At 45.0% G+C, this 24,905-nt stretch overlaps 1 protein-coding gene across 1 annotated transcript in view; it reads left to right on the top strand.

Annotated features, from left to right (window-relative positions):
• The window catches only part of dennd6aa (DENN/MADD domain containing 6Aa), a 43,480-nt gene that overhangs the window by 369 nt on the left and 18,206 nt on the right, over nt 1–24,905 (top strand). The window contains exons 2-10 of the mRNA XM_041891801.1: nt 217–255; nt 351–393; nt 17,145–17,257; nt 19,663–19,743; nt 19,882–19,987; nt 22,440–22,519; nt 23,395–23,454; nt 23,667–23,722; nt 24,115–24,237. Of these exons, the coding sequence (XP_041747735.1) occupies nt 217–255; nt 351–393; nt 17,145–17,257; nt 19,663–19,743; nt 19,882–19,987; nt 22,440–22,519; nt 23,395–23,454; nt 23,667–23,722; nt 24,115–24,237 (701 nt within the window). The remainder of the gene's footprint in view (nt 1–216; nt 256–350; nt 394–17,144; nt 17,258–19,662; nt 19,744–19,881; nt 19,988–22,439; nt 22,520–23,394; nt 23,455–23,666; nt 23,723–24,114; nt 24,238–24,905) is intronic.

Genomic DNA, 24,905 nt, shown 5'->3' with positions numbered 1-24,905 from the left:
TTCGTTAGATGGCTAGCTAACTTAGCTAGCTAACTTAGCTAGCTGGCTAACTTAGCTAGCTAATGGTGTTAGTTGTAGCTAACTATCTATCTGGCTAACGTTCTTTAGCAAGCTATTGGAATTGAAAGTATACAGTTAGCATCTACTTAGCTAGCTAACCAGCGAGCTATCCTGGTTGACCGCTATCTAGCTAACTGTTGTTTCTCTCACTTACAGGTCATCTACCCACACCATTCCAAACTATCCGAGAAGGAGGCAAGTTGTGTTTTCAAAAGTAACGTCATGTATCACACTGACTGTGTTGTATTCAAATGTCACATCAAACAAACGATCAATTATTTTTGTTACAGAAAACAAGTATCTGCTACTTGTCATTCCCAGACTCCAACTCAGGTGAGCTCCTTCCTCCACAGTCTCTCATGAACCACAATCTGGGTTTACAGGAGACGTTGAATATGACGATTTACCTTGAAACCGATGAAGCAGCCATTAACTTGCAATTCACAAGCTTAATAATGTAAAAATACGTTCGGTACTTAGCAAAAAGTTGCTGAGCAACTATCGTCATTACTGCCTTCACGACAGGTATGTAGTTTTAAAAAATGCCTAAATAAATTTGCATTCAGTTTTGATGCCCACGATTTGTTTTTTAAATATATTTATTCTCAGCTGGTAATTGAAGCGCGCTTCCCATTCCCCATTCAAGTACATATAGGTTTTCAAATCAACTTTCTTTCATTGTCCAGTAGCCAAAGGCACAATCCAAGTCTTATTAGCAACCCATGCTAGTTGTTGCACCTTTAGATCTCCCCTCTTTCTCAAATTTCGAACAGTTATTTTCACCGCTTTTGGCAACGGTGTTTTCCCGCTAATTGCATTATGGAACAAACATTCACACACAGTCTACTGCCTTGTGCGCATTTCTGCGCATATAATGTGAAGAAATAATACTTTATCAACATTTAAAGCTAAACGTTTTGATCTGTTGCATCCGCCTAATTGCTTTGAAACGTTTTTGTGTAGTTTAGGCCTACTGGTTGTATGAATTTGGGCTCTATCGTCCCACAACTGTCCCAGAGTCTGTTTGGAATAGGCTATTTCTTTCTTGACAAGCTGACCAATAGAATAGGTCAACTTTTCTACGATGGGGGATAGTAGATTGACGTAGGCTAGTGATTTTGCTGTTCGTTATTCTAACATCTTCAAAGTGTGCATTGGAATTCGGTAAGAAGGACGTTTCAGCCTCAACTTGAATGTTCTGTTAACATGAATTACTGTAATGTAAGTGTGATTTCTGTCATTCTGAGCACCGTGGGTGGACACCCTAATCAGGTAAAGCACCCAATGCGTATGGGTCCAGTACATTTCTAAAATGTCTGTTAAATTAAATGCTGCTGGTCAAATGTCTGAGGCCACATTTTCCTAACTGGAACCAGCCACTGGGTCAGCTTTTACTCCACAGCTGATTGGGTATCAGGCAATAGCCGAGCTTATAAAGCTATTCAAATATTTTATCTGGACTCTCCCACTTTTCTAAGTAGTACGTACACACACACACTTAATGTGAACAATGAACAAGATTAGCTCTCCCTTACTTTGACTTATACAGGAGACAGACAGGGGAGTAGAATTTAGCAGATGTAGGCCTAATCCACAGTGGTGTGTAGTGTGTGTGTGTCTGTCTGTGTCTATCTGTATTTCTGTGTGTCTGTCTGTGTGTGTGACTGTCAAATCCAATCAAATTGTCACATTGGTCACATGCGCCGAATACAACAGGTGTGGACTTTACCGTGAAATGCTGACTGACGAGCCCTTAACCAACAACGCAGAGTTAAAAAGTAAGAACAATTTGCAAGACAGAAAAAGGAAACGGTAACAATAAAATAACAATAATGAGGCTATATACAAGGAGTACCAGTACTGAGTCAATGTGCAGGGTTACCAGGTAGTAATGAGACTATATACAAGGAGTACCAGTACTGAATCAATGTGCAGGGTTACCAGGTAGTAATGAGACTATATACAAGGAGTACCAGTACTGAATCAATGTGCAGGGTTACCAGGTAGTAATGAGACTATATACAAGGAGTACCAGTACTGAATCAATGTGCAGGGTTACCAGGTAGTAATGAGACTATATACAAGGAGTACCAGTACTGAGTCAATGTGCAGGGGTACCAGGTAGTAATGAGACTATATACAAGGAGTAACAGTACTGAGTCAATGTGCAGGGTTACCAGGTAGTAATGAGACTATATACAAGGAGTAACAGTACTGAGTCAATGTGCAGGGTTACCAGGTAGTAATGAGACTATATACAAGGAGTAACAGTACTGAGTTAATGTGCAGGGTTACGAGGCAGTTGGAGGTAATATGTACACTACCGTTCAAAAGTTTGGGGTCACATAGAAATGTCCTTGTTTTCCATGAAAACATACATGAAATGAGTTTGAATAGGAAATATAGAAAAATGAATAGGAAATGTAGTCATTGACAAGGTTAGAAATAATGATTTTTAATTGAAATAATAATTGTGTCCTTCAAACTTTGCTTTCATCAAAGAATCCTCCATTTGCAGCAATTACAGCCTTGCAGACCTTTGGCATTCTAGTTGTCAATTTGTTGAGGTAATCTGAAGAGATTTCACCCCATGCTCCCTGAAGCACCTCCCACAAGTTGGATTGGCTTGATGGGCACTTCTTACGTACCATACGGTCAAGCTGCTCCCACAACAGCTCAATAGGGTTGAGATCTGGTAACTGTGCTGGCCACTCCATTATAGACAGAATACCAGCTGACTGCTTCTTCCCTAAATAGTTATTGTATAGTTTGGAGCTGTGTTTTGGGTCATTGTCCTGTTGTAGGAGGAAATTGGCTCCAATCAAGCGCCGTCCACAGGGTATGGCATGGCGTTGCAAAATGGAGTGATAGCCTTCCTTCTTCAAGATCCCTTTTACCCTGTACAAATCTCCCACTTTACCACCACCAAAGCACCCCCAGACCATCACATTGCCTCCACCATGCTTGACAGATGGCATCAAGTACTCCTCCAGCATCTTTTCATTTGGTCTGCGTCTCACAAATGTTCTTCTTTGTGATACGAAAACCTCAAACTTCGATTCGTCTGTCCATAACACTTTTTCCAATCTTCCTCTGTCCAGTGTCTGTGTTCTTTTGCCCATCTTAATCTTTTATTTTTATTGGCCGGTCTGATATATGGCTTTGCAACTCTGCCTAGAAGGTCAGCATCCCGGAGTCGCCTCTTCACTGATGACGTTGAGACTGGTGTTTTGCGGGTACTATTTAATGAAGCTGCCAGTTGAGGACCTGTGAGGCACCTGTTTCTCAAACTAGACACTCTAATGTATTTGTCCTCTTGCTCAGTTGTGCATCGTGGCCTCCCACTCCTCTTTCTATTCTGGTTAGAGCCAGTTTGCACTGTTCTGTGAAGGGAGTAGTACACAGTGTTGTACGAGATCTTCAGTTTCTTGGCAATTTCTCGTATGGAATAGCCTTCATTTCTCAGAACAAGAATAGACTGACTAGTTTCAGAAGAAATGTATTTGTTTCTGGCCATTTTGAGCCTGTAATCGAACCCACAATTGCTGATGCTCCAGATAATCAACTAGTCTCAAGAAGGCCCGTTTTATTGCTTCTTTAATCAGCATAAACAGTTTTCAGCTGTGCTAACATAATTGCAAAAGGGTTTTCTAATGATCAATTAGCCTTTTAAAATGATAAACTTGGATTAGCAAACACAACGTGCCATTGGAACACAGGACTGATGGTTGCTGATAATGGGCCTCTGTACGCCTATGTAGATATTCCATAAAAAATCTGCTGTTTCCAACTACAATAGCCATTTACAACATTAACCATGTCTACACTGTATTTCTGATCAATTTGATGTTATTTTAATGGACAAAAAAATTGCTTTTCTTTCGAAAACAAGGACATTTCTAAGTGACCCCAAACCTTTGAACGGTAGTGTACATGTAGGTAGGGGTAAAAGTGACTAGGCAATCAGGATAGATAATAAACAGAGTAGCAGCGTGTGTTGTAGTGTGAGTGTGTGGGTAGAGTCCAGTGAGTGTGCATAAAAGGGTGTCAATACAAATAGTCAGGGTAGCCATTTGATTAACTGTTCACCAGTCTTATGGCTTGGGGGTTGGGAGCAGGCAATGTTGAAAAGTAATCTTTAGACATGTTGTATTTTACTTAAATGTACTTTTGTAATTGACTACAATAAACAGACAAGAAAATTGTGTTTGGAAAAATGTGAAGTGTTGCTGTGAGCCAATGGGGTAACCTAGGTAACCACAGGTTGTTTTCCCCACAGGCAGGCGGGCTGCGACGTTCTGTCCAATACCGACTGGGACAATGCAATAAAATGTTAGCAGGCTGATAAAGGAATGTTGAGACAGGACGGAATGTTCACATGCTCATTGAAAAATGACTATCAAACAGCAATGGAACATTGTATTGGGTGGATCTCAACCTAAAAACATGCTATTTGGTTAGTTTTTGCCATCAGACCAAATTATTTACCTAGCCTGACTCCTCATTGAAACAACAATGTGACAAATGGCAGAACTACATATTTGATTTAGTGAAATGAGTCATACTGGGATAAAGTCCAAGAGATCCAAATCCAGTTACGTATTGGCTTTTACCCCTTTTGCACTAACACTTTTGACTCATCACATATGCTGCTGTTACTGTTTATTATCTATCCTGTTGCCTAGTTACTACCCCTACTTATCTGGACATATCTATATACTGGTACCCTGTGTACAGTGGGGGAAAAAAGTATTTAGTCAGCCACCAATTGTGCAAGTTCTCCCACTTAAAAAGATGAGGCCTGTAATTTTCATCATAGGTACACGTCAACTATAACAGACAAAATGAGGAAAAAAAATCCAGAAAATCACATTGTAGGATTTTTAATGAATTTATTTGCTAATTATGGTGGAAAATAAGTATTTGGTCAATAACAAAAGTTTCTCAATACTTTGTTATATACCCTTTGTTGGCAATTACACAGGTCAAACGTTTTCTGTAAGTCTTCACAAGGTTTTCACACACTGTTGCTGGTATTTTGGCCCATTCCTCCATGCAGATCTTCTCTAGAGCAGTGATGTTTTGTGGCTGTCGCTGGGCAACACGGACTTTCAACTCCCTCCAAAGATTTTCTATGGGGTTGAGATCTGGAGACTGGCTGGGCCACTCCAGGACCTTGAAATGCTTCTTACGAAGCCACTCCTTCGTTGCCCGGGCAGTGTGTTTGGGATCATTGTCATGCTGAAAGACCCAGCCACGTTTAATCTTCAATGCCCTTGCTGATGGAAGGAGGTTTTCACTCAATCTCACGATACATGACCCCATTCATTCTTTCCTTTACACGGATCAGTCATCCTGGTCCATTTGCAGAAAACCAGCCCCAAAGCATGATGTTTCCACCCCCATGCTTCACAGTAGGTATGGTGTTCTTTGGATGCAACTCAGCATTCTTTGTCCTCCAAACACGACGAGTTGAGTTTTTACCAAAAAGTTATATTTAGGTTTCATCTGACCATATGACATTCTCCCAATCCTCTTCTGGATCATCCAAATGCACTCTAGTAAACTTCAGACGGGCCTGGACATGTACTGGCTTAAGCAGGGGGACACGTCTGGCACTGCAGGATTTGAGTCCCTGGCGGCGTAGTGTGTTACTGATGGTAGGCTTTGTTACTTTGGTCCCAGCTCTCTGCAGGTCATTCACTAGGTCCCCCTGTGTGGTTCTGGGATTTTTGCTCACCGTTCTTGTGATCATTTTGACCCCACGGGGTGAGATCTTGCGTGGAGCCCCAGATCGAGCGAGATTATCAGTGGTCTTGTATGTCTTCCATTTCCTAATAATTGCTCCCACAGTTGATTTCTTCAAACCAAGCTGCTTACCTATTGCAGATTCAGTCTTCCCAGCCTGGTGCAGGTCTACAATTTTGTTTCTGGTGTCCTTTGACAACCCTTTGGTCTTGGCCATAGTGGAGTTTGGAGTGTGACTGTTTGAGGTTGTGGACAGGTGTCTTTTATACTGATAACAAGTTCAAACAGGTGCCATTAATACAGGTAACGAGTGGAGGACAGAGGAGCCTCTTAAAGAAGAAGTTACAGGTCTGTGAGAGCCAGAAATGTTGCTTGTTTGTAGGTGACCAAATACTTATTTTCCACCATAATTTGCAAATAAATTCATTAAAAATCCTACAATGTGATTTTCTGTGAAAAAAATTCTCAATTTGTCTGTCATAGTTGACGTGTACCTATGATGAAAATTACAGGCCTCTCTCATCTTTTTAAGTGGGAGAACTTGCACAATTGGTGGCTGACTAAATACCTTTTTTCCCCCACTGTATCAACATTTGAAGGAGATGTATCCTTGGATAGCTCCGTCTGTGCCACTGAGTCTGACTTTAATTCAAGTTTGTCTACAAATTAATAATTGATATGTTGGATTCACATCTCTTTCAACCAAAAAATCTAATTAAAATAACTAAATCAAATCAAACTTTAAATGCACTTTAAATACAGTTTGATTTGATTTAGTCATACTCTTTAACATTACATTTACATTTTAGTCATTTAGCAGACGCTCTTATCCAGAGCGACTTACAGGAGCAATTAGGGTTAAGTGCCTTGCTCAAGGGCACATTAACGTCATTTAGCAGACGCTCTTAGCCAGAGCGACTCACAAATTGGTGCGTTCACCCTATAGCCAGTGGGATAACCACTTTACAATTGGGGGGGTAGAAGGATTCCTTTATCCTATCCCAGGTATTCCTTAAAGAGGTGGGGTTTCAAATGTCTCCGGAAGGTGGTGAGTGACTCCGCTGTCCTGGCGTCGTGAGGGAGCTTGTTCCACCATTGGGGTGCCAGAGCAGCGAACAGTTTTGACTGGGCTGAGCGGGAACTATGCTTCCGCAGAGGAAGGGAGCCAGCAGGCCAGAGGTGGATGAGCGCAATGCCCTCGTTTGGGTGTAGGGACTGATCAGAGCCTGAAGGTACAGAGGTGCCGTTCCCCTCACTGCTCCATAGGCAAGCACCATGGTCTTGTAGCGGATGCGAGCTTCAACTGGAAGCCAGTGGAGTGTGCGGAGGAGGGGGGTGACGTGAGAGAACTTGGGAAGGTTGAACACCAGACGGGCTGCGGCATTCTGGATGAGTTGTAGGGGTTTAATGGCACAGGCAGGGAGGCCAGCCAACAGCGAGTTGCAGTAGTCCAGACGGGAGATGACAAGTGCCTGGATTAGGACCTGTGCCGCTTCCTGTGTAAGGCAGGGTCGTACTCTCCGAATGTTGTAGAGCATGAACCTGCAGGAGCGGGTCACCGCCTTGATGTTGGCGGAGAACGACAGGGTGTTGTCCAGGGTCACGCCTAGGCTCTTCGCACTCTGGGAGGAGGACACAGCGGAGTTGTCAACCGTGATGGCGAGATCATGGAACGGGCAGTCCTTCCCCGGGAGGAAGAGCAGCTCCGTCTTGCCAGGGTTCAGCTTGAGGTGGTGATCCGTCATCCATACTGATATGTCTGCCAGACATGCAGAGATGCGATTCGCCACCTGGTTATCAGAAGATGATGGTTCACAGTATCAAAGGCAGCAGACAGGTCTAGAAGGACAAGAGCAGAGGAGAGAGAGTTAGCTTTAGCAGTGCGGAGAGTCTCCGTGACACAGAGGAGAGCAGTCTCAGTTGAATGACCAGTCCTGAAACCTGATTGGTTTGGATCAAGAAGGTCATTCTGAGAGAGATAGCAAGAGCGTTGGCTAAAGACGGCACGCTCAATAGTTTTGGAAAGAAAAGAGAGAAGGGATACTGGTCTGTAGTTGTTGACATCAGTGGGGTCGAGTGTTGGTTTTTTGAGAAGGGGAGCAACTCTCGCTCTCTTGAAGACGGAAGGGACATGGCCGGCGGTCAAGGATGAGTTGATCAGCGAGGTGAGGTAGGGGGAGAAGGTCACCGGAGATGGTCTGGAGAAGGGAGGAGGGGATGGGGTCAAGCGGGCAGGTTGTTGGGCGGCCTGCAGTCACAAGTCGCAGGATTTTATCTGGAGAGAGAGGGGAGAAAGAAGTCAAAGCATAGGGTAGGGCAGTGTGAGCAGGACCAGCAGTGTCATTAGACTTAACAAACGAGGATCGGATGTCGTCAACCTTCTTTTCAAAGTGGTTGACGAAGTCATCCACAGAGAGAGAGGAGGGGGGGATTCAGGAGGGAGGAAAATGTGGCAAAGAGCTTCCTAGGGTTAGAGGCAGATGCTTGGAATTTAGAGTGGTAGAAGGTGGCCTTAGCAGCAGAAACAGATGAAGAAAATGTAGAGAGGAGGGAGTGAAAAGATGCCAGGTCGGTAGGGAGTTTAGTTTTCTTCCATTTCCGCTCCGCTGCCCGGAGCTCTGTTCTGTGAGCTCGCAGTGAGTCATCAAGCCACGGAGCTGGAGGGGAGGACCGAGCCGGCCGGGAGGATAGGGGACACAGAGAGTCAAAGGATACAGAAAGGGAGGAGAGGAGGGTTGAGGAGGCAGAATCAGGAGATTGGAGGGAGAAGGATTGAGCAGAGGGAAGAGATGATAGGATGGAAGAGGAGAGAGTAGTGGGAGAGAGAGAGCGAAGGTTGCGGCGGCGCATTACCATCTGTGTAGGGGCAGAGTGAGTAGTGTGGGAGGAGAGCGAGAGAGAAAAGGAAACAAAGTAGTGGTCGGAGACATGGAGAGGAGTTGCAGTGAGATTAGTAGAAGAACAGCATCTAGTAAAGATGAGGTCAAGCGTATTGCCTGCCTTGTGAGTAGGGGGGGACGGTGAGAGGGTGAGGTCAAAAGAGGAGAGGAGTGGAAAGAAGGAGGCAGAGAGAAATGAGTCATATGTGGACATAGGGAGGTTGAAATCCCCCAAAACTGTGAGGGGTGAGCCATCCTCAGGAAAGGAACTTATCAAGGCGTCAAGCTCGTTGATGAACTCTCCAAGGGAACCTGGAGGGCGATAGATGACAAGGATATTAAGCTTAAATGGGCTAGTGACTGTGACAGCATGGAATTCAAATGAGGAGATAGACAGATGGGTTAGGGGGAAAAATTGAGAATGTCCACTTGGGAGAGATGAGGATTCCTGTACCACCACCCCTCTGACCAGATGCTCTCGGGGTATGCAAGAACACATGGTCAGACGAGGAGAGAGCAGTAGGAGTAGCCGTGTTTTCAGTGGTGATCCATGTTTCCGTCAGCGCCAGGAAGTCGAGGGACTGGAGGTTGGCATAGGCTGGGATGAAGTCAGCTTTGTTGGCAGCAGAACGGCAGTTCCAGAGGCTGCCTGCGACCTGGAACTCCAGGTGAGGGGTGCGTGCAGGGACCACCAGGTTAGAGAGGCAGCAGCCGCGCGGTGTGGTGCGTTGTTTGTGTAGCCTGTGCAGAGAGGAGAGAACAGGGATAGGCAGAGGCATAGTTGACAGGCTGTAGCAAATGGCTACAAAAATGCAGAGGAGATCGGAATGAAATGAGCTAAGCATCTGGGAGAGGAGAGAGGGGGGCCTCCCTCACCAAAAACTTCTACCTCAGAAACTAAAATTGTTTCACTGAACCACCCGAACAAAAACTCTCCCAACTTCCACCTTTAGAAATCAGAAATTGTTGTGAACCACAGTTGTTCAATGTTTAAAGGAATAGACTCAACCCACTTTATTCAGCTAGCTAACTATGACACCATAGCTGACTAGCATGCTAGCATCCAATAACACACAGTTTAACACACAGTTAAGCACCAATACATGGTCACAACAAACCACCAATAGTGTGTTAACTAGCTAACTAGCATGCTAGCATCCAGTAACACACAGTTTAGCACAAACACTTGGTCACAGCAAACCACCAATAGTGTGATAACACACTAAACAGATCATTCGTGTCTGTGTCAAGTTCCTTTCATGACGCAGCAATGATTCAACGTTGGCTAGCTAGGACAAGTATATTGTAATTAGCTACTACCGTACAGTTCGCTGGTCGTGTTGGGTAGCTAGCAATGGCCACTGTGTTGACTTTGTTTGAAGAACGGCTAGCTAGCTAGCTTCGTGCTACACCCGGCACACAATGGCTTTAACTTAGATTTTTGGTTGAAATGAAGATGTGAATACAACATTTATTATTAACTTGTAGATTCAATTTGAAATCAACCAAAGCTTGAAACCCTCGGCCTAGAAGTACTGTCTATTTTTAGTTGAACCCTGGGTTGAATTGAAACAATAGCTGTGGATGACTTCCCTAATGTTATACAGGCCTAAATAGCATCATTGATGATATATGATTGATATAAAGTATGGATGCATTTCATTTGCTCTGTTCAACCTACCCTTTGGAATGACTTTGATAGCAACAGTGAACCTATAGGTGACAGGCGAGGATGACGTATTTCCGGTTAAATCTCAGGATGGATGTAAACTTCCGTTTATCGTAGAACGCCGTGCTACCGTATGCTAGCATTGAATGCTTGTCGTCAAAAACATCCGAAACTGTTAATTTCCGTCGTTGTTGTTGAACTTGCACAATTGGTGGCTGACTAAATACTTTTTTCCCGCACTGTATCTAGCCATGTTATCGTTACTCATTGTGGATTTATTCCTCGTTATTTTTCTATTATTTCTGTTTTTCCATCTCCATTGTTGGGAAGGGCCTGTGACTAAGCATTTCACTGTTAGGGCCTGTGACTGAGCATTTCACTGTTAGGGCCTGTGACTGAGCATTTCACTGTTAGGGCCTGTGACTAAGCATTTCACTGTTAGGGCCTGTGACTGAGCATTTCACTGTTAGGGCCTGTGACTGAGCATTTCACTGTTAGGGCCTGTGACTAAGCATTTCACTGTTAGTGATCATTCTCACGAAACTGTCAAAAGTGAAATTCTTCAAAATGTTGTCATGAATCACTGAGATTAGGATCTATACTTATTCATGATCACTGAGATTAGGATCTTATCTATTTCCTTTTTTACATTTTTGTATCTTACCCCCTTTTCTCCCCAATTTTCGATCTTGTCTCATCGCTGCAACTCCCCAATGGGCTCGGGAGAGATGAAGGTGGAGTCATGGGTCCTCCGAAAACATGACCACCTAACCGCGCTCCTTAACACCCGCCTGCTTAACCCGGAAGCCAGCTGCACCAATGTGTCGGAGGAAACACTGTTCAACTGACAACCAGGGTCAGCCCGCAGGCACCTGGCCCGCCACAAGGAGTCACTAGAGCGCGATGAGCCAAGTAAACTTATGATAGCCAGTGGGATAACCACTTTTTAAAAAAAAATGTTATGTGGGGTGGGGGAAGAAGGATTACTTTATCCAGAGCAGCAAACAGCTTTGACTGGGCTGAGCAGCAAACAGCTTTGACTGGGCTGAGCAGCGAATAGCTTTGACTGGGCTGAGCAGCAAACAGCTTTGACTGGGCTGAGCAGCAAACAGCTTTGACTGGGCTGAGCAGCGAATAGCTTTGACTGGGCTGAGCAGCGAATAGCTTTGACTGGGCTGAGCAGCAAACAGCTTTGACTGGGCTGAGCAGCAAACAGCTTTGACTGGGCTGAGCAGCGAATAGCTTTGACTGGGCTGAGCAGCAAACAGCTTTGACTGGGCTGAGCAGCAAACAGCTTTGACTGGGCTGAGCAGCGAATAGCTTTGACTGGGCTGAGCAGCGAATAGCTTTGACTGGGCTGAGCAGCAAACAGCTTTGACTGGGCTGAGCAGCGAATAGCTTTGACTGGGCTGAGCAGCGAATAGCTTTGACTGGGCTGAGCAGCGAACAGCTTTGACTGGGCTGAGCAGCGAATAGCTTTGACTGGGCTGAGCAGCGAATAGCTTTGACTGGGCTGAGCAGCGAACAGCTTTGACTGGGCTGAGCAGCGAATAGCTTTGACTGGGCTGAGCAGCGAACAGCTTTGACTGGGCTGAGCAGCGAATAGCTTTGACTGGGCTGAGCAGCGAATAGCTTTGACTGGGCTGAGCAGCGAATAGCTTTGACTGGGCAGAGCAGCGAATAGCTTTGACTGGGCAGAGCAGCGAATAGCTTTGACTGGGCTGAGCGGGAACTGGGCTGAGCGGGAACTGGGCTGAGCGGGAACTGGGCTGAGCGGGAACTGGGCTGAGCGGGAACTGGGCTGAGCGGGAACTGTGCTTATCTGACTACTCCTCTGATGATGCATCATGGGTGAATAAAGATTAAAAAATGGATTGGAGTTTTTACTGGATCTTGAAAAAGTGTTACGGTAATGAGACATGTCCACATACATTTTTTTGTACTAAATAAATATTATAGTTTAATGTAAACTTCAACTAGTATACCATTTATGATTTATGGACAGACTAGAGCAGCATGTTTTGTTTTATTCAAATAAGTTAGGTTTTTCTAAAGAAACATTATTACAACATGACCCGAGAATTTTAATCCAGACTCATTTCGGTAATGACAATTCGGGGTGAAAAATGTAAAGAAATTCAGGCGAAAATGTATTTAAAATTAGACACTTTCCCAAAAACTAGACATCTTAGTCCTCAGCACTATAGTTGATTTTTGCAGATGCAGCATGGTTTTGTAACTCAATTTTGCTACAGACATTTAAAAACTGTCTCAGGCGCCTCTCCAGAATCTCCAGGAAGTGTTCAACTGGGTTGAGATCTGGTGACTGAGACACACACACACACACACACACACACACACACACACACATACACAGATCACACACACACACACACACACACACACACACAGACACATACACACACAGACACATACACACACACAGACACATACACACACACACACACACACACACACACACATACCCTTTAAACCTCCCATGCTCCTTTGAGACCCCTCTTTCTAAGTCACTGAGATCTCTTCTAACCATGGTTGCCAAATTAATGGGCAACTGGCCATTTTTATACATGACCCTAAGCATGATGGGATGTTTTAATTTCTTAACTCAGGAACCACACCTGTGTGGAAGCACCTGCTTTCAATATACAGTCGTGGTCAAACGTTTTGAGAATGACACAAGTTTTGGTCTTCACAAAGTTTGCTGCTTCAGTGTTTTTAGATGTTTTTGTCAGATGTTACTATGGTATACTGAAGTATAATTACAAGCATTCCATAAGTGTCAAAGGCTTTTATTGACAATTACATTAAGTTTATGCAAAGAGTCAATATTTGCAGGGTTGACCCTTCTTTTTCAAGACCTCTGCAATCCGCCCTGGCATGCTGTCAATTAACTTCTGGGCCACATCCTGACTGATGGCAGCCCATTCTTGCATAATCAATGCTTGGAGTTTGTCAGAATTTGTGGGTTTTTGTTTGTCCACCCGCCTCTTGAGGATTGACCACAAATTCTCAATGGGATTAAGGTCTGGGGAGTTTCCTGGCCATGGACCCAAAATGTCGATGTTTTGTTCCCCGAGCCACTTAGTTATCACTTTTTCCTTATGGCAAGGTGCTCCATCATGCTGGAAAAGGCATTGGTCGTCACCAAACTGTTCTTGGATGGTTGGGAGAAGTTGCTCTCAGAGGATGTGTTGGTACCATTCTTTATTCATGGCTGTGTTCTTAGGCAAAATTGTGAGTGAGCCCACTCCCTTGGCTGAGAAGCAACCCCACACATGAATGGTTTCAGGATGCTTTACTGTTGGCATGACACAGGACTGATGGTAGCGCTCAACTTTTCTTCTCTTGACAAGCTTTTTTCCGGATGCCCCAAACAATCGGAAAGGGGATTCATCAGAGAAAATGACTTTACCCCAGTCCTCAGCAGTCCAATCCCTGTACCTTTTGCAGAATATCAGTCTGTCCCTGATGTTTTTCCTGGAGAGAAGTGGCTTCCTCACTGCCCTTCTTGACACCAGGCCATCCTCCAAAAGACTTTGCCTCACTGTGCGTCGGAAAGCCGACTGCGAGCCAGGCCTAATCGCCCAACGTCAGTGCCCGACTTCACTAATGCTCTTGTGGCTGAATGGAAGCAAGTCCCTGCAGCAGATGTACTGTCTCCTCTGGTCTGTAGTCTGATGTACTGTCTCCTCTGGTCTGTAGTCTGATGTACTGTCTCCTCTGGTCTGTAGTCTGATGTACTGTCTCCTCTGGTCTGTAGTCTGATGTACTGTCTCCTCTGGTCTGTAGTCTGATGTACTGTCTCCTCTGGTCTGTAGTCTGATGTACTGTCTCCTCTGGTCTGTAGTCTGATGTACTGTCTCCTCTGTAGTCTGAGTTAAATTCCAGTGAGTAAAGTCAGAGGACCCCTACTGACCTACCGACCAGGGCTCTGGTCAAAAGTAGTGTCCTATATAGAGAATAGTGTGTCATTGAACAGGATTAGACAGCTGCTGTATTTCTACACTATGTACTGGGCTGGCTTAGACGATTACTCTGTACTGGGCTGGCTTAGACGATTACTCTGTACTGGGCTGGCTTAGACGATTACTCTGTACTGGGCTGGCTTAGACGATTACTCTGTACTGGGCTGGCTTAGACGATTACTCTGTACTGGGCTGGCATAGACGATTACTCTGTACTGGGCTGGCTTAGACGATTACTCTGTACTGGGCTGGCTTAGACGATTACTCTGTACTGGGCTGGCTTAGACGATTACTCTGTACTGGGCTGGCTTAGACGATTACTCTGTACTGGGCTGGCATAGACGATTACTCTGTACTGGGCCGGCTTAGACGATTACTCTGTACTGGGCTGGCTTAGACGATTACTCTGTACTGGGCCGGCATAGACGATTACTCTGTACTGGGCCGGCTTAGACGATTACTCTGTACTGGGCCGGCTTAGACGATTACTCTGTACTGGGCTGGCATAGACGATTACTCTGTACTGGGCTGGCTTAGACGATTACTCTGTACTGGGCTGGGATAGACGATTACTCTGTACTGGGCTGGCTTAGATGATTACTCTGTACTGGGCTGGCGTAGACGATTACTCTGTACTGGGCTGGCATAGACGATTTTAAACTCAACTCCACGATTTACGATGGAGGTGAGCGGCGACTGATTTCAGCACACAAAGAATAGCCCGGCGTTACACACGACATTGTTCTATGAGTGACAAGGAGTTGGCATGATGGCACAAACAGACTGGAACTCAGACCACTAGTTATCTGCTTCAGAGGACAGGGAAAAACTCAGGAAAAGATTAAAATCACTTTATTCATTAATTGTACACTAGGTCCAAACGAAATTTGACTTGCACTTTATTCCAACCCCTTTGAAAGACTCATCGCTATACAGGTTGTAGAGATTGGAGCTCTGCCTCACTGGGCACCTGGGAAAACCTCCTGTCCCTGGTGGTGTGCAGCAGACAGGCTGACATGCAGCCTCTGCTCTGGAATGTAGGACTGGTTTTCCACTGGGCAGTAACTCAGAGGGAAAGAACCTTCATTACATCACTGTGTTCTCTCTCACTGGGCAGTAACTCAGAGGGAAAGAACCTTCATTACATCACTGTGTTCTCTCTCACTGGGCAGTAACTCAGAGGGAAAGAACCTTCATTACATCACTGTGTTCTCTCTCACTGGGCAGTAACTCAGAGGGAAAGAACCTTCATTACATCACTGTGTTCTCTCTCACTGGGCAGTAACTCAGAGGGAAAGAACCTTCATTACATCACTGTGTTCTCTCTCACTGGGCAGTAACTCAGAGGGAAAGAACCTTCATTACATCACTGTGTTCTCTCTCACTGGGCAGTAACTCAGAGGGATAGAACCTTCATTACATCACTGTGTTCTCTCTCACTGGGCAGTAACTCAGAGGGAAAGAACCTTCATTACATCACTGTGTTCTCTTCTGCTGCCTGCTGGAATGTCTGTCAACTTGACCTGTTACGTTAACGTTTACCCCTTCAAATGTCTGTCAACTTGACCTGTTACGTTAACGTTTCCCCCTTCAAATGTCTGTCAACTTGACCTGTTACGTTAACGTTTCCCCCTTCAAATGTCTGTCAACTTGACCTGTTACGTTAACGTTTACCCCTTCAAATGTCTGTCAACTTGACCTGTTACGTTAACGTTTACCCCTTCAAATGTCTGTCAACTTGACCTGTTACGTTAATGTTTACCCCTTCAAATGTCTGTCAACTTGACCTGTTACGTTAACGTTTACCCCTTCAAATGTCTGTCAACTTGACCTGTTACGTTAACGTTTCCCCCTTCAAATGTCTGTCAACTTGACCTGTTACGTTAACGTTTACCCCTTCAAATGTCTGTCTTGACCTGTTACGTTAACGTTTACCCCTTCAAATGTCTGTCAACTTGACCTGTTACGTTAACGTTTACCCCTTCAAATGTCTGTCAACTTGACCTGTTACGTTAATGTTTCCCCCTTCAAATGTCTGTCAACTTGACCTGTTACGTTAACGTTTCCCCCTTCAAATGTCTGTCAACTTGACCTGTTACGTTAACGTTTACCCCTTCAAATGTCTGTCAACTTGACCTGTTACGTTAACGTTTCCCCCTTCAAATGTCTGTCAACTTGACCTGTTACGTTAACGTTTACCCCTTCAAATGTCTGTCAACTTGACCTGTTACGTTAACGTTTACCCCTTCAAATGTCTGTCAACTTGACCTGTTACGTTAACGTTTACCCCTTCAAATGTCTGTCAACTTGACCTGTTACGTTAACGTTTACCCCTTCAAATGTCTGTCAACTTGACCTGTTACGTTAACGTTTACCCCTTCAAATGGCTTCACCAAATGCCTTGTTGGACTTAAATGTCTTATTTGGACCTGTATGTCTTTTTATTAGCCTGGTCCCAGATCTGTTTGTGCTCTTGCCAACTCCATTGCTGTCATTGTCAAGCATGATAATTTCATAAGGAGTTGACAAGAGAGCAACAACAGACTGGCACCCAGGCTTCATTCTTATATCTATTCAGGAACCTTTTTAGTTAAACAGCTTCTTTGTGTGATAAAACACTGCTTTAACCGTATGGTTTAAAAGCATCCTTCATCTCAGGACCTTGTTGATATCACAGCATTCCTCCCCTCTGAGTGACCACCCCTCCCCATGTCAGTGCTGGAATTCCATCCAGCCTAGAGAAAAGAGCTGGAGCATGGAGGAGGAGGATAACTACATGTGTTTCCTCTTCCTGTTTGGCAGGTTGTCTAGGGGACACACAGTTCTGCTTCCGTTTCCGCCAGGCCTCAGGCAGGATGTCCTCTCTGGGGTTTTTTCTGGACCAGTTTGACCGTGATGCCCCAGTCTGCCTCAAGGTAAAAAGGGTTCAGGGACACTCTACATGTCTGGCTGGCTGGTTGGCTGTCTGGCTGGCTGCCTCTGTCTGGCTGGCTGTCGCTGTCTGTCTGGCTAGCTGGCTGCCGGCTGGCTGTGTCTGGCTGGCTGCCGGCTGGCTGGCTGGCTGGCTGTGTCTGGCTGGCTGTCTGGCTGGCTGTGTCTGGCTGTCTGGCTGTGGCTGGCTGTCTGGCATGTCTCTGTCTGTGTGTCTAGCTGTCTGTCTGTCTGCAGCGCCCTGCTCCAGAGGACCAGAACCAGGACCAGAACCAGAACACCTTCAAACGTCTTTAGACCTTTTACTAGACAGTGTAAAGAGCCTGGAGTTGCTCCCGGATCGTAAAACTCTACATCACAGGGTCTCTACATCACAGGGTCGCTACAGTTGTTGTTATTTGCGGTCATAAACATTGTTTTGAGTTAATTCTATGAGGGGGGAGGGTCTGCAATTTATTTAACAGTGCAAGGGGAGGGTCATGTGAAAATATTTTTGACGTTGGGGAGTGGGGGTAGCGTGCTGAATAAAGATAGCTGGGTTATAATAGCATTTATGTCCACTAAGGGGAAACTCCTCATGACTCTACAGGTAAACATCGACCTGAGAGATGAGAATCTCTGTGAGAGCCATACAGACTCAGCCAACACTTTCCCCATGCCATTACACACATCAGTCAGTCACCAACCGGCTATTAAACATCAGTCAGTCACCAACCGGCCATTACACACATCAGTCAGTCACCAACCGGCCATTACACACATCAGTCAGTCACCAACCGGCTATTAAACATCAGTCAGTCACCAACCGGCCATTACACACATCAGTCAGTCACCAACCGGCCATTACACACATCAGTCAGTCACCAACCGGCCATTACACACATCAGTCAGTCACCAACCGGCCATTAAACATCAGTCAGTCACCAACCGGCCATTAAACATCAGTCAGTCAGTCACCAACCGGCCATTAAACATCAGTCAGTCAGTCACCAACCGGCCATTAAACATCAGTCAGTCACCAACCGGCCATTAAACATCAGTCAGTCACCAACCGGCCATTAAACATCAGTCAGTCACCAACCGGCCATTAAACATCAGTCAGTCACCAACCGGTCATTACACACATCAGTCAGTCACCAACCGGCCATTACACACGTCAGTCACCAACCGGCCGTTGAACGTCAGTCAGCAGCCATAGCCATCCATGGCTTCCTACTGCACTCTGACTGCCAGGTTTCAGTATATAACCTGTCCTATAGAGAAGGGGATAGTGTTATGTCTGGGTTTCAGTGTATAACCTGTCCTATAGAGAAGGGGATAGTGTTATGTCTGGGTTTCAGTGTATAACCTGTCCTATAGAGAAGGGGATAGTGTTATGTCTGGGTTTCAGTGTATAACCTGTCCTATAGAGAAGGGGATAGTGTTATGTCTGGGTTTCAGTGTATAACCTGTCCTATAGAGAAGGGGATAGTGTTATGTCTGGGTTTCAGTATATAACCTGTCCTATAGAGAAGGGGACAGTGTTATGTCTGGGTTTCAGTGTATAACCTGTCCTATAGAGAAGGGGATAGTGTTATGTCTGGGTTTCAGTGTATAACCTGTCCTATAGAGAAGGGGATAGTGTTATGTCTGGGTTTCAGTATATAACCTGTCCTATAGAGAAGGGGACAGTGTTATGTCTGGGTTTCAGTGTATAACCTGTCCTATAGAGAAGGGGATAGTGTTATGTCTGGGTTTCAGTGTATAACCTGTCCTATAGAGAAGGGGATAGTGTTATGTCTGGGTTTCAGTATTTAACCTGTCCTATAGAGAAGGGGATAGTGTTATGTCTGGGTTTCAGTATTTAACCTGTCCTATAGAGAAGGGGATAGTGTTATGTCTGGGTTTCAGTGTATAACCTGTCCTATAGAGAAGGGGATAGTGTTATGTCTGGGTTTCAGTGTATAACCTGTCCTATAGAGAAGGGGATAGTGTTATGTCTGGGTTTCAGTGTATAACCTGTCCTATAGAGAAGGGGATAGTGTTATGTCTGGGTTTCAGTATTTAACCTGTCCTATAGAGAAGGGGATAGTGTTATGTCTGGGTTTCAGTATATAACCTGTCCTATAGAGAAGGGGATAGTGTTATGTCTGGGTTTCAGTATATAACCTGTCCTATAGAGAAGGGGATCAATTCACTTGTCATCTTTCCACTTCCAACCATGCAGTATGTAGGCCTACACCAATGACTAATGTACTGGTGTGTGTGTCTTAATGTACTGGTGTGTGTGTCTTAATGTACTGGTGTGTGTGTCTTAATGTACTGGTGTGTGTGTCTTAATGTACTGGTGTGTGTGTCTTAAGGTACTGGTGTGTGTGTGTCCGTACTAAATGTGAGTTTGTGTGTGTAGAGGGACCAGGGCCATTACTATGGTTACGTCTACTTCAGACAAGTCCGGGACAAGTCACTCAAGAGGGGCTACTTTCAGAAGGTGAGTTGGCAGGATTCAGCACGTGATATGAGACAACATCTTTGCATAATTTTTTATTCTTGCTACATTTTTTATTTTTTTTTAAACTCCCTGATCTTATTGCAGTATGATTAACTGTTGATCTGTGTGTGTTTCCAGTCCCTGGTCCTTATCAGCAAGCTACCCTATGTCATGTTCTTCCACTCCCTGCTGAAGCTCATTGCTCCAGAGTACTTTGAGAAGCAGGAGCCATGCCTGGAGGCTGGTGAGTCTCCCAGTTGATCCTGCTCCAAACGGGGAAACGGGGAGGGACTTCTTCAACACTCGGATTCATTTTCTTTTGCAAAGCTTTTTGCTACAGCCTGCCCTAATGAGCACAACTCTGTTCTCTGAGCTATGGAATGATTAGTAGAGGGGCTGGTCTGTGGTCCCTTTATAAAGTGTTGTCTGATTAGTAGAGGGGCTGGTATGTGGTCCCTTTATAAAGTGTTGTCTGATTAGTACAGGGGCTGGTCTGTGGTCCCTTTATAAAGTGTTGTCTGATTAGTAGAGGGGCTGGTCTGTGGTCCCTTTATAAAGTGTTGTCTGATTAGTAGAGGGGCTGGTCCCTGGTCCCTTTATAAAGTGTTGTCTGATTAGTAGAGGGGCTGGTCTGCGGTCCCTTTATAAAGTGTTGTCTGATTAGGAGAGGGGCTGGTCCCTGGTCCCTTTATAAAGTGTTGTCTGATTAGTAGAGGGGCTGGTCTGTGGTCCCTTTATAAAGTGTTGTCTGATTAGTAGAGGGGCTGGTCTGTGGTCCCTTTATAAAGTGTTGTCTGATTAGTAGAGGGGCTGGTCTGTGGTCCCTTTATAAAGTGTTGTCTGATTAGTAGAGGGGCTGGTCTGTGGTCCCTTTATAAAGTGTTGTCTGATTAGTAGAGGGGCTGGTCTGCGGTCCCTTTATAAAGTGTTGTCTGATTAGGAGAGGGGCTGGTCCCTGGTCCCTTTATAAAGTGTTGTCTGATTAGTAGAGGGGCTGGTCTGTGGTCCCTTTATAAAGTGTTGTCTGATTAGTAGAGGGGCTGGTCTGTGGTCCCTTTATAAAGTGTTGTCTGATTAGTAGAGGGGCTGGTCTGTGGTCCCTTTATAAAGTGTTGTCTGATTAGTAGAGGGGCTGGTCTGTGGTCCCTTTATAAAGTGTTGTCTGATTAGTAGAGGGGCTGGTCTGCGGTCCCTTTATAAAGTGTTGTCTGATTAGTAGAGGGGCTGGTCCCTGGTCCCTTTATAAAGTGTTGTCTGATTAGTAGAGGGGCTGGTCTGTGGTCCCTTTATAAAGTGTTGTCTGATTAGTAGAGGGGCTGGTCTGTGGTCCCTTTATAAAGTGTTGTCTGATTAGTAGAGGGGCTGGTCCCTGGTCCCTTTATAAAGTGTTGTCTGATTAGTAGAGGGGCTGGTCCCTGGTCCCTTTATAAAGTGTTGTCTGATTAGTAGAGGGGCTGGTCTGTGGTCCCTTTATAAAGTGTTGTCTGATTAGGAGAGGGGCTGGTCCCTGGTCCCTTTATAAAGTGTTGTCTGATTAGTAGAGGGGCTGGTCTGTGGTCCCTTTATAAAGTGTTGTCTGATTAGTAGAGGGGCTGGTCTGTGGTCCCTTTATAAAGTGTTGTCTGATTAGTAGAGGGGCTGGTCTGTGGTCCCTTTATAAAGTGTTGTCTGATTAGGAGAGGGGCTGGTCCCTGGTCCCTTTATAAAGTGGTGTCTGATTAGTAGAGGGGCTGGTCTGTGGTCCCTTTATATAGTGTTGTCTGATTAGGAGAGGGGCTGGTCTGTGGTCCCTTTATAAAGTGGTGTCTGATTAGGAGAGGGGCTGGTCCCTGGTCCCTTTATAAAGTGTTGTCTGATTAGGAGAGGGGCTGGTCTGTGGTCCCTTTATAAAGTGGTGTCTGATTAGTAGAGGGGCTGGTCTGTGGTCCCTTTATAAAGTGTTGTCTGATTAGTAGAGGGGCTGGTCTGTGGTCCCTTTATAAAGTGTTGTCTGATTAGTAGAGGGGCTGGTCCCTGGTCCCTTTATAAAGTGTTGTCTGATTAGTAGAGGGGCTGGTCTGTGGTCCCTTTATAAAGTGTTGTCTGATTAGTAGAGGGGCTGGTCCCTGGTCCCTTTATAAAGTGTTGTCTGATTAGTAGAGGGGCTGGTCCGTGGTCCCTTTATAAAGTGTTGTCTGATTAGTAGAGGGGCTGGTCCGTGGTCCCTTTATAAAGTGGTGTCTGATTAGTAGAGGGGCTGGTCCCTGGTCCCTTTATAAAGTGTTGTCTGATTAGTAGAGGGGCTGGTCTGTGGTCCCTTTATAAAGTGTTGTCTGATTAGTAGAGGGGCTGGTCTGTGGTCCCTTTATAAAGTGTTGTCTGATTAGTAGAGGGGCTGGTCTGTGGTCCCTTTATAAAGTGTTGTCTGATTAGTAGAGGGGCTGGTCTGTGGTCCCTTTATAAAGTGTTGTCTGATTAGTAGAGGGGCTGGTCCGTGGTCCCTTTATAAAGTGTTGTCTGATTAGTAGAGGGGCTGGTCCCTGGTCCCTTTATAAAGTGTTGTCTGATTAGTAGAGGGGCTGGTCTGTGGTCCCTTTATAAAGTGTTGTTGTGTGTTTAGTTGTAACTATTATTTGCCCTGTGAAGTCTGTAGCCTGTAGCCTGTAGTCTGTAGCCTGTCTGTGTGTCTTCATCTGGCTTGTTTCTGTGTGTGACAGCCTGCAACGACATCGACCGCTGGCCCACTCCTCATCCAGGGAAAATACTGACCCTCCCTATAATGGGGACAGTTATGAAGGTACGTCTAACCCAGGGAAAATACTGACCCTCCCTATAATGGGGACAGTTATGAAGGTACGTCTAACCCAGGGAAAATACTGACCCTCTCTATAATGGGGACAGTTATGAAGGTACGTCTAACCCAGGGAAAATACTGACCCTCTCTATAATGGGGACAGTTATGAAGGTACGTCTAACCCTAACCCAGGGAAAATACTGACCCTCTCTATAATGGGGACAGTTATGAAGGTACGTCTAACCCAGGGAAAATACTGACCCTCTCTATAATGGGGACAGTTATGAAGGTACGTCTAACCCTAACCCAGGGAAAATACTGACCCTCTCTATAATGGGGACAGTTATGAAGGTACGTCTAACCCTAACCCAGGGAAAATACTGACCCTCCCTATAATGGGGACAGTTATGAAGGTACGTCTAACCCAGGGTAAATACTGACCCTCTCTATAATGGGGACAGTTATGAAGGTACGTCTAACCCAGGGAAAATACTGACCCTCTCTATAATGGGGACAGTTATGAAGGTACGTCTAACCCAGGGAAAATACTGACCCTCTCTATAATGGGGACAGTTATGAAGGTACGTCTAACCCAGGGTAAATACTGACCCTCTCTATAATGGGGACAGTTATGAAGGTACGTCTAACCCAGGGAAAATACTGACCCTCTCTATAATGGGGACAGTTGTGAAGGTACGGAATGGCTAAATATTTATATAGGCCTTTTCTACGATTACCAATCAATCAAATGTATTTATAAAGCAATTTTTTTACACCAGCAGTTGTCTCAAAGTACTTGTCTTTTACAGTAATGATTATAGTGTTAAGCAACTCAAACATAATCAATCAATAATCAATATTTCTTCGTGTTTTGCTAGGTTCGGATCCCTACATGTTATGACAAGCCTGGAACCTCTCAGCTGGTGCAGTCAGCACAGGTGATGATGAGAATCACCATGCTACTAAAAACATGACCAGGCGTCCAAAATGGCACCCTCTATTCGCTATTAGTGAACTACTTTTGACCAGTGCACGAAATAGAGAATAGGATGCCATTTCAGATGCATTCCGTGTCATTCTGGTGCACTGCTGATAATCTCCTCAATACCCTGTGAACCTTATTATACCCGATGACTCATTTGTGTTACAGAATGACAACCTGGTGTCCATAGTTCTCCCCACAATCCATGAGGTAGACTTGTTCATGTGAGTACATGTTAGGAGTGGGGGGTTCATCCCAAATGGCGCGCACTATATCTTTTATATAGTGCACCACCTTTGACCAGGGCCTGCATAGGGCTCTGGTCAAAAGTAGTGCACTATATAGGGAAAAGGGTGCTGGACTGTTGATAAGTTGTTGTACCACCTCCTCAGCTCTCTGATGCCACCCATTGGTAGGGAGTGGTAGTGCAGTTCTGCCCCTTTTGTACCCTTAGCTGCTTTATGTTGTTCCCCCACTGTAGCCATGGTAACATCAGTTCCTCCTCTCAGGGACTCGTTTCTGTAAAGAATCCATCCAGGGGGAAACGTAGAGCAGATCCAGTTCCAGTCTGTGTTTGCATGAACATCTGTCCATCTCTTTCACTCACACTCTGCAGGTGTTTCCACCCAGTCTTCTTCCACATTCAGATGTTATGGGAGCTGGTGTTGCTAGGAGAGGCTCTGGTTGTCATGGCACCATCACCGGCAGAATCCTCCGATACTGTTCTGGCATTGGTCAGGTGAGACAAGGAGGGTGTGGCTAGAAAGATTAACATATTTTTTTTTTTAATAAAACAGTATACAGATATAATGTAAAATACAGTGCTGTGAAAAAGTATGTTCCCCTTTTAGAATTTTCTCTATTTTTGCATATTTTTGACACTGAATGTTTTTAGATCTTCAACCAAAATCTAATATTAGATAAAGGGTACCTGAGTGAACAAATAACACAACATTTTGACAATTATTTAATTTATTTCATAAACAAAGTTATGCAACACCCAATTGCCCTGTGTGACAAAGTAATTGCCCCCTTACACTCAGTAACTGGTTGTGCCACATTTAGCTGCAATGACTCCAACCAAATGCTTCCTGTGGTTGTTGATCAGTCTCTCACGTCGCTGTGGAGGAATTTTGGGCCCACCCTTCCATGCAGAACTGCTTTAACTCAGTGACGTGTGGGTTTTCAAGCATGAACTGCTCGTTTCAAGTCCTGCCACAACATCTCAATCGGGTTGAGGTCTGGACTTTGACTAGGCCATTCCAAAACATTAAATTAGTTGCTTTTCAGCCATTCTGATGTAGACTTGATTGTGTGTTTTGGATCATTGTCTTGCTGCATGACCCAGCTGCGCTTCAGCTTCAGCTCACAGACGGATGGTCTGACATTCTCCTGTAGAATTATCCC

The sequence above is a fragment of the Coregonus clupeaformis genome, chromosome 12, assembly GCF_020615455.1.
Source record: "Coregonus clupeaformis isolate EN_2021a chromosome 12, ASM2061545v1, whole genome shotgun sequence".
NCBI classification, from domain to species: Eukaryota; Metazoa; Chordata; class Actinopteri; order Salmoniformes; family Salmonidae; genus Coregonus; species Coregonus clupeaformis.
Note: the sequence above shows the minus strand (reverse complement) of the source record. Positions and strands in the feature narration are given on the sequence as shown.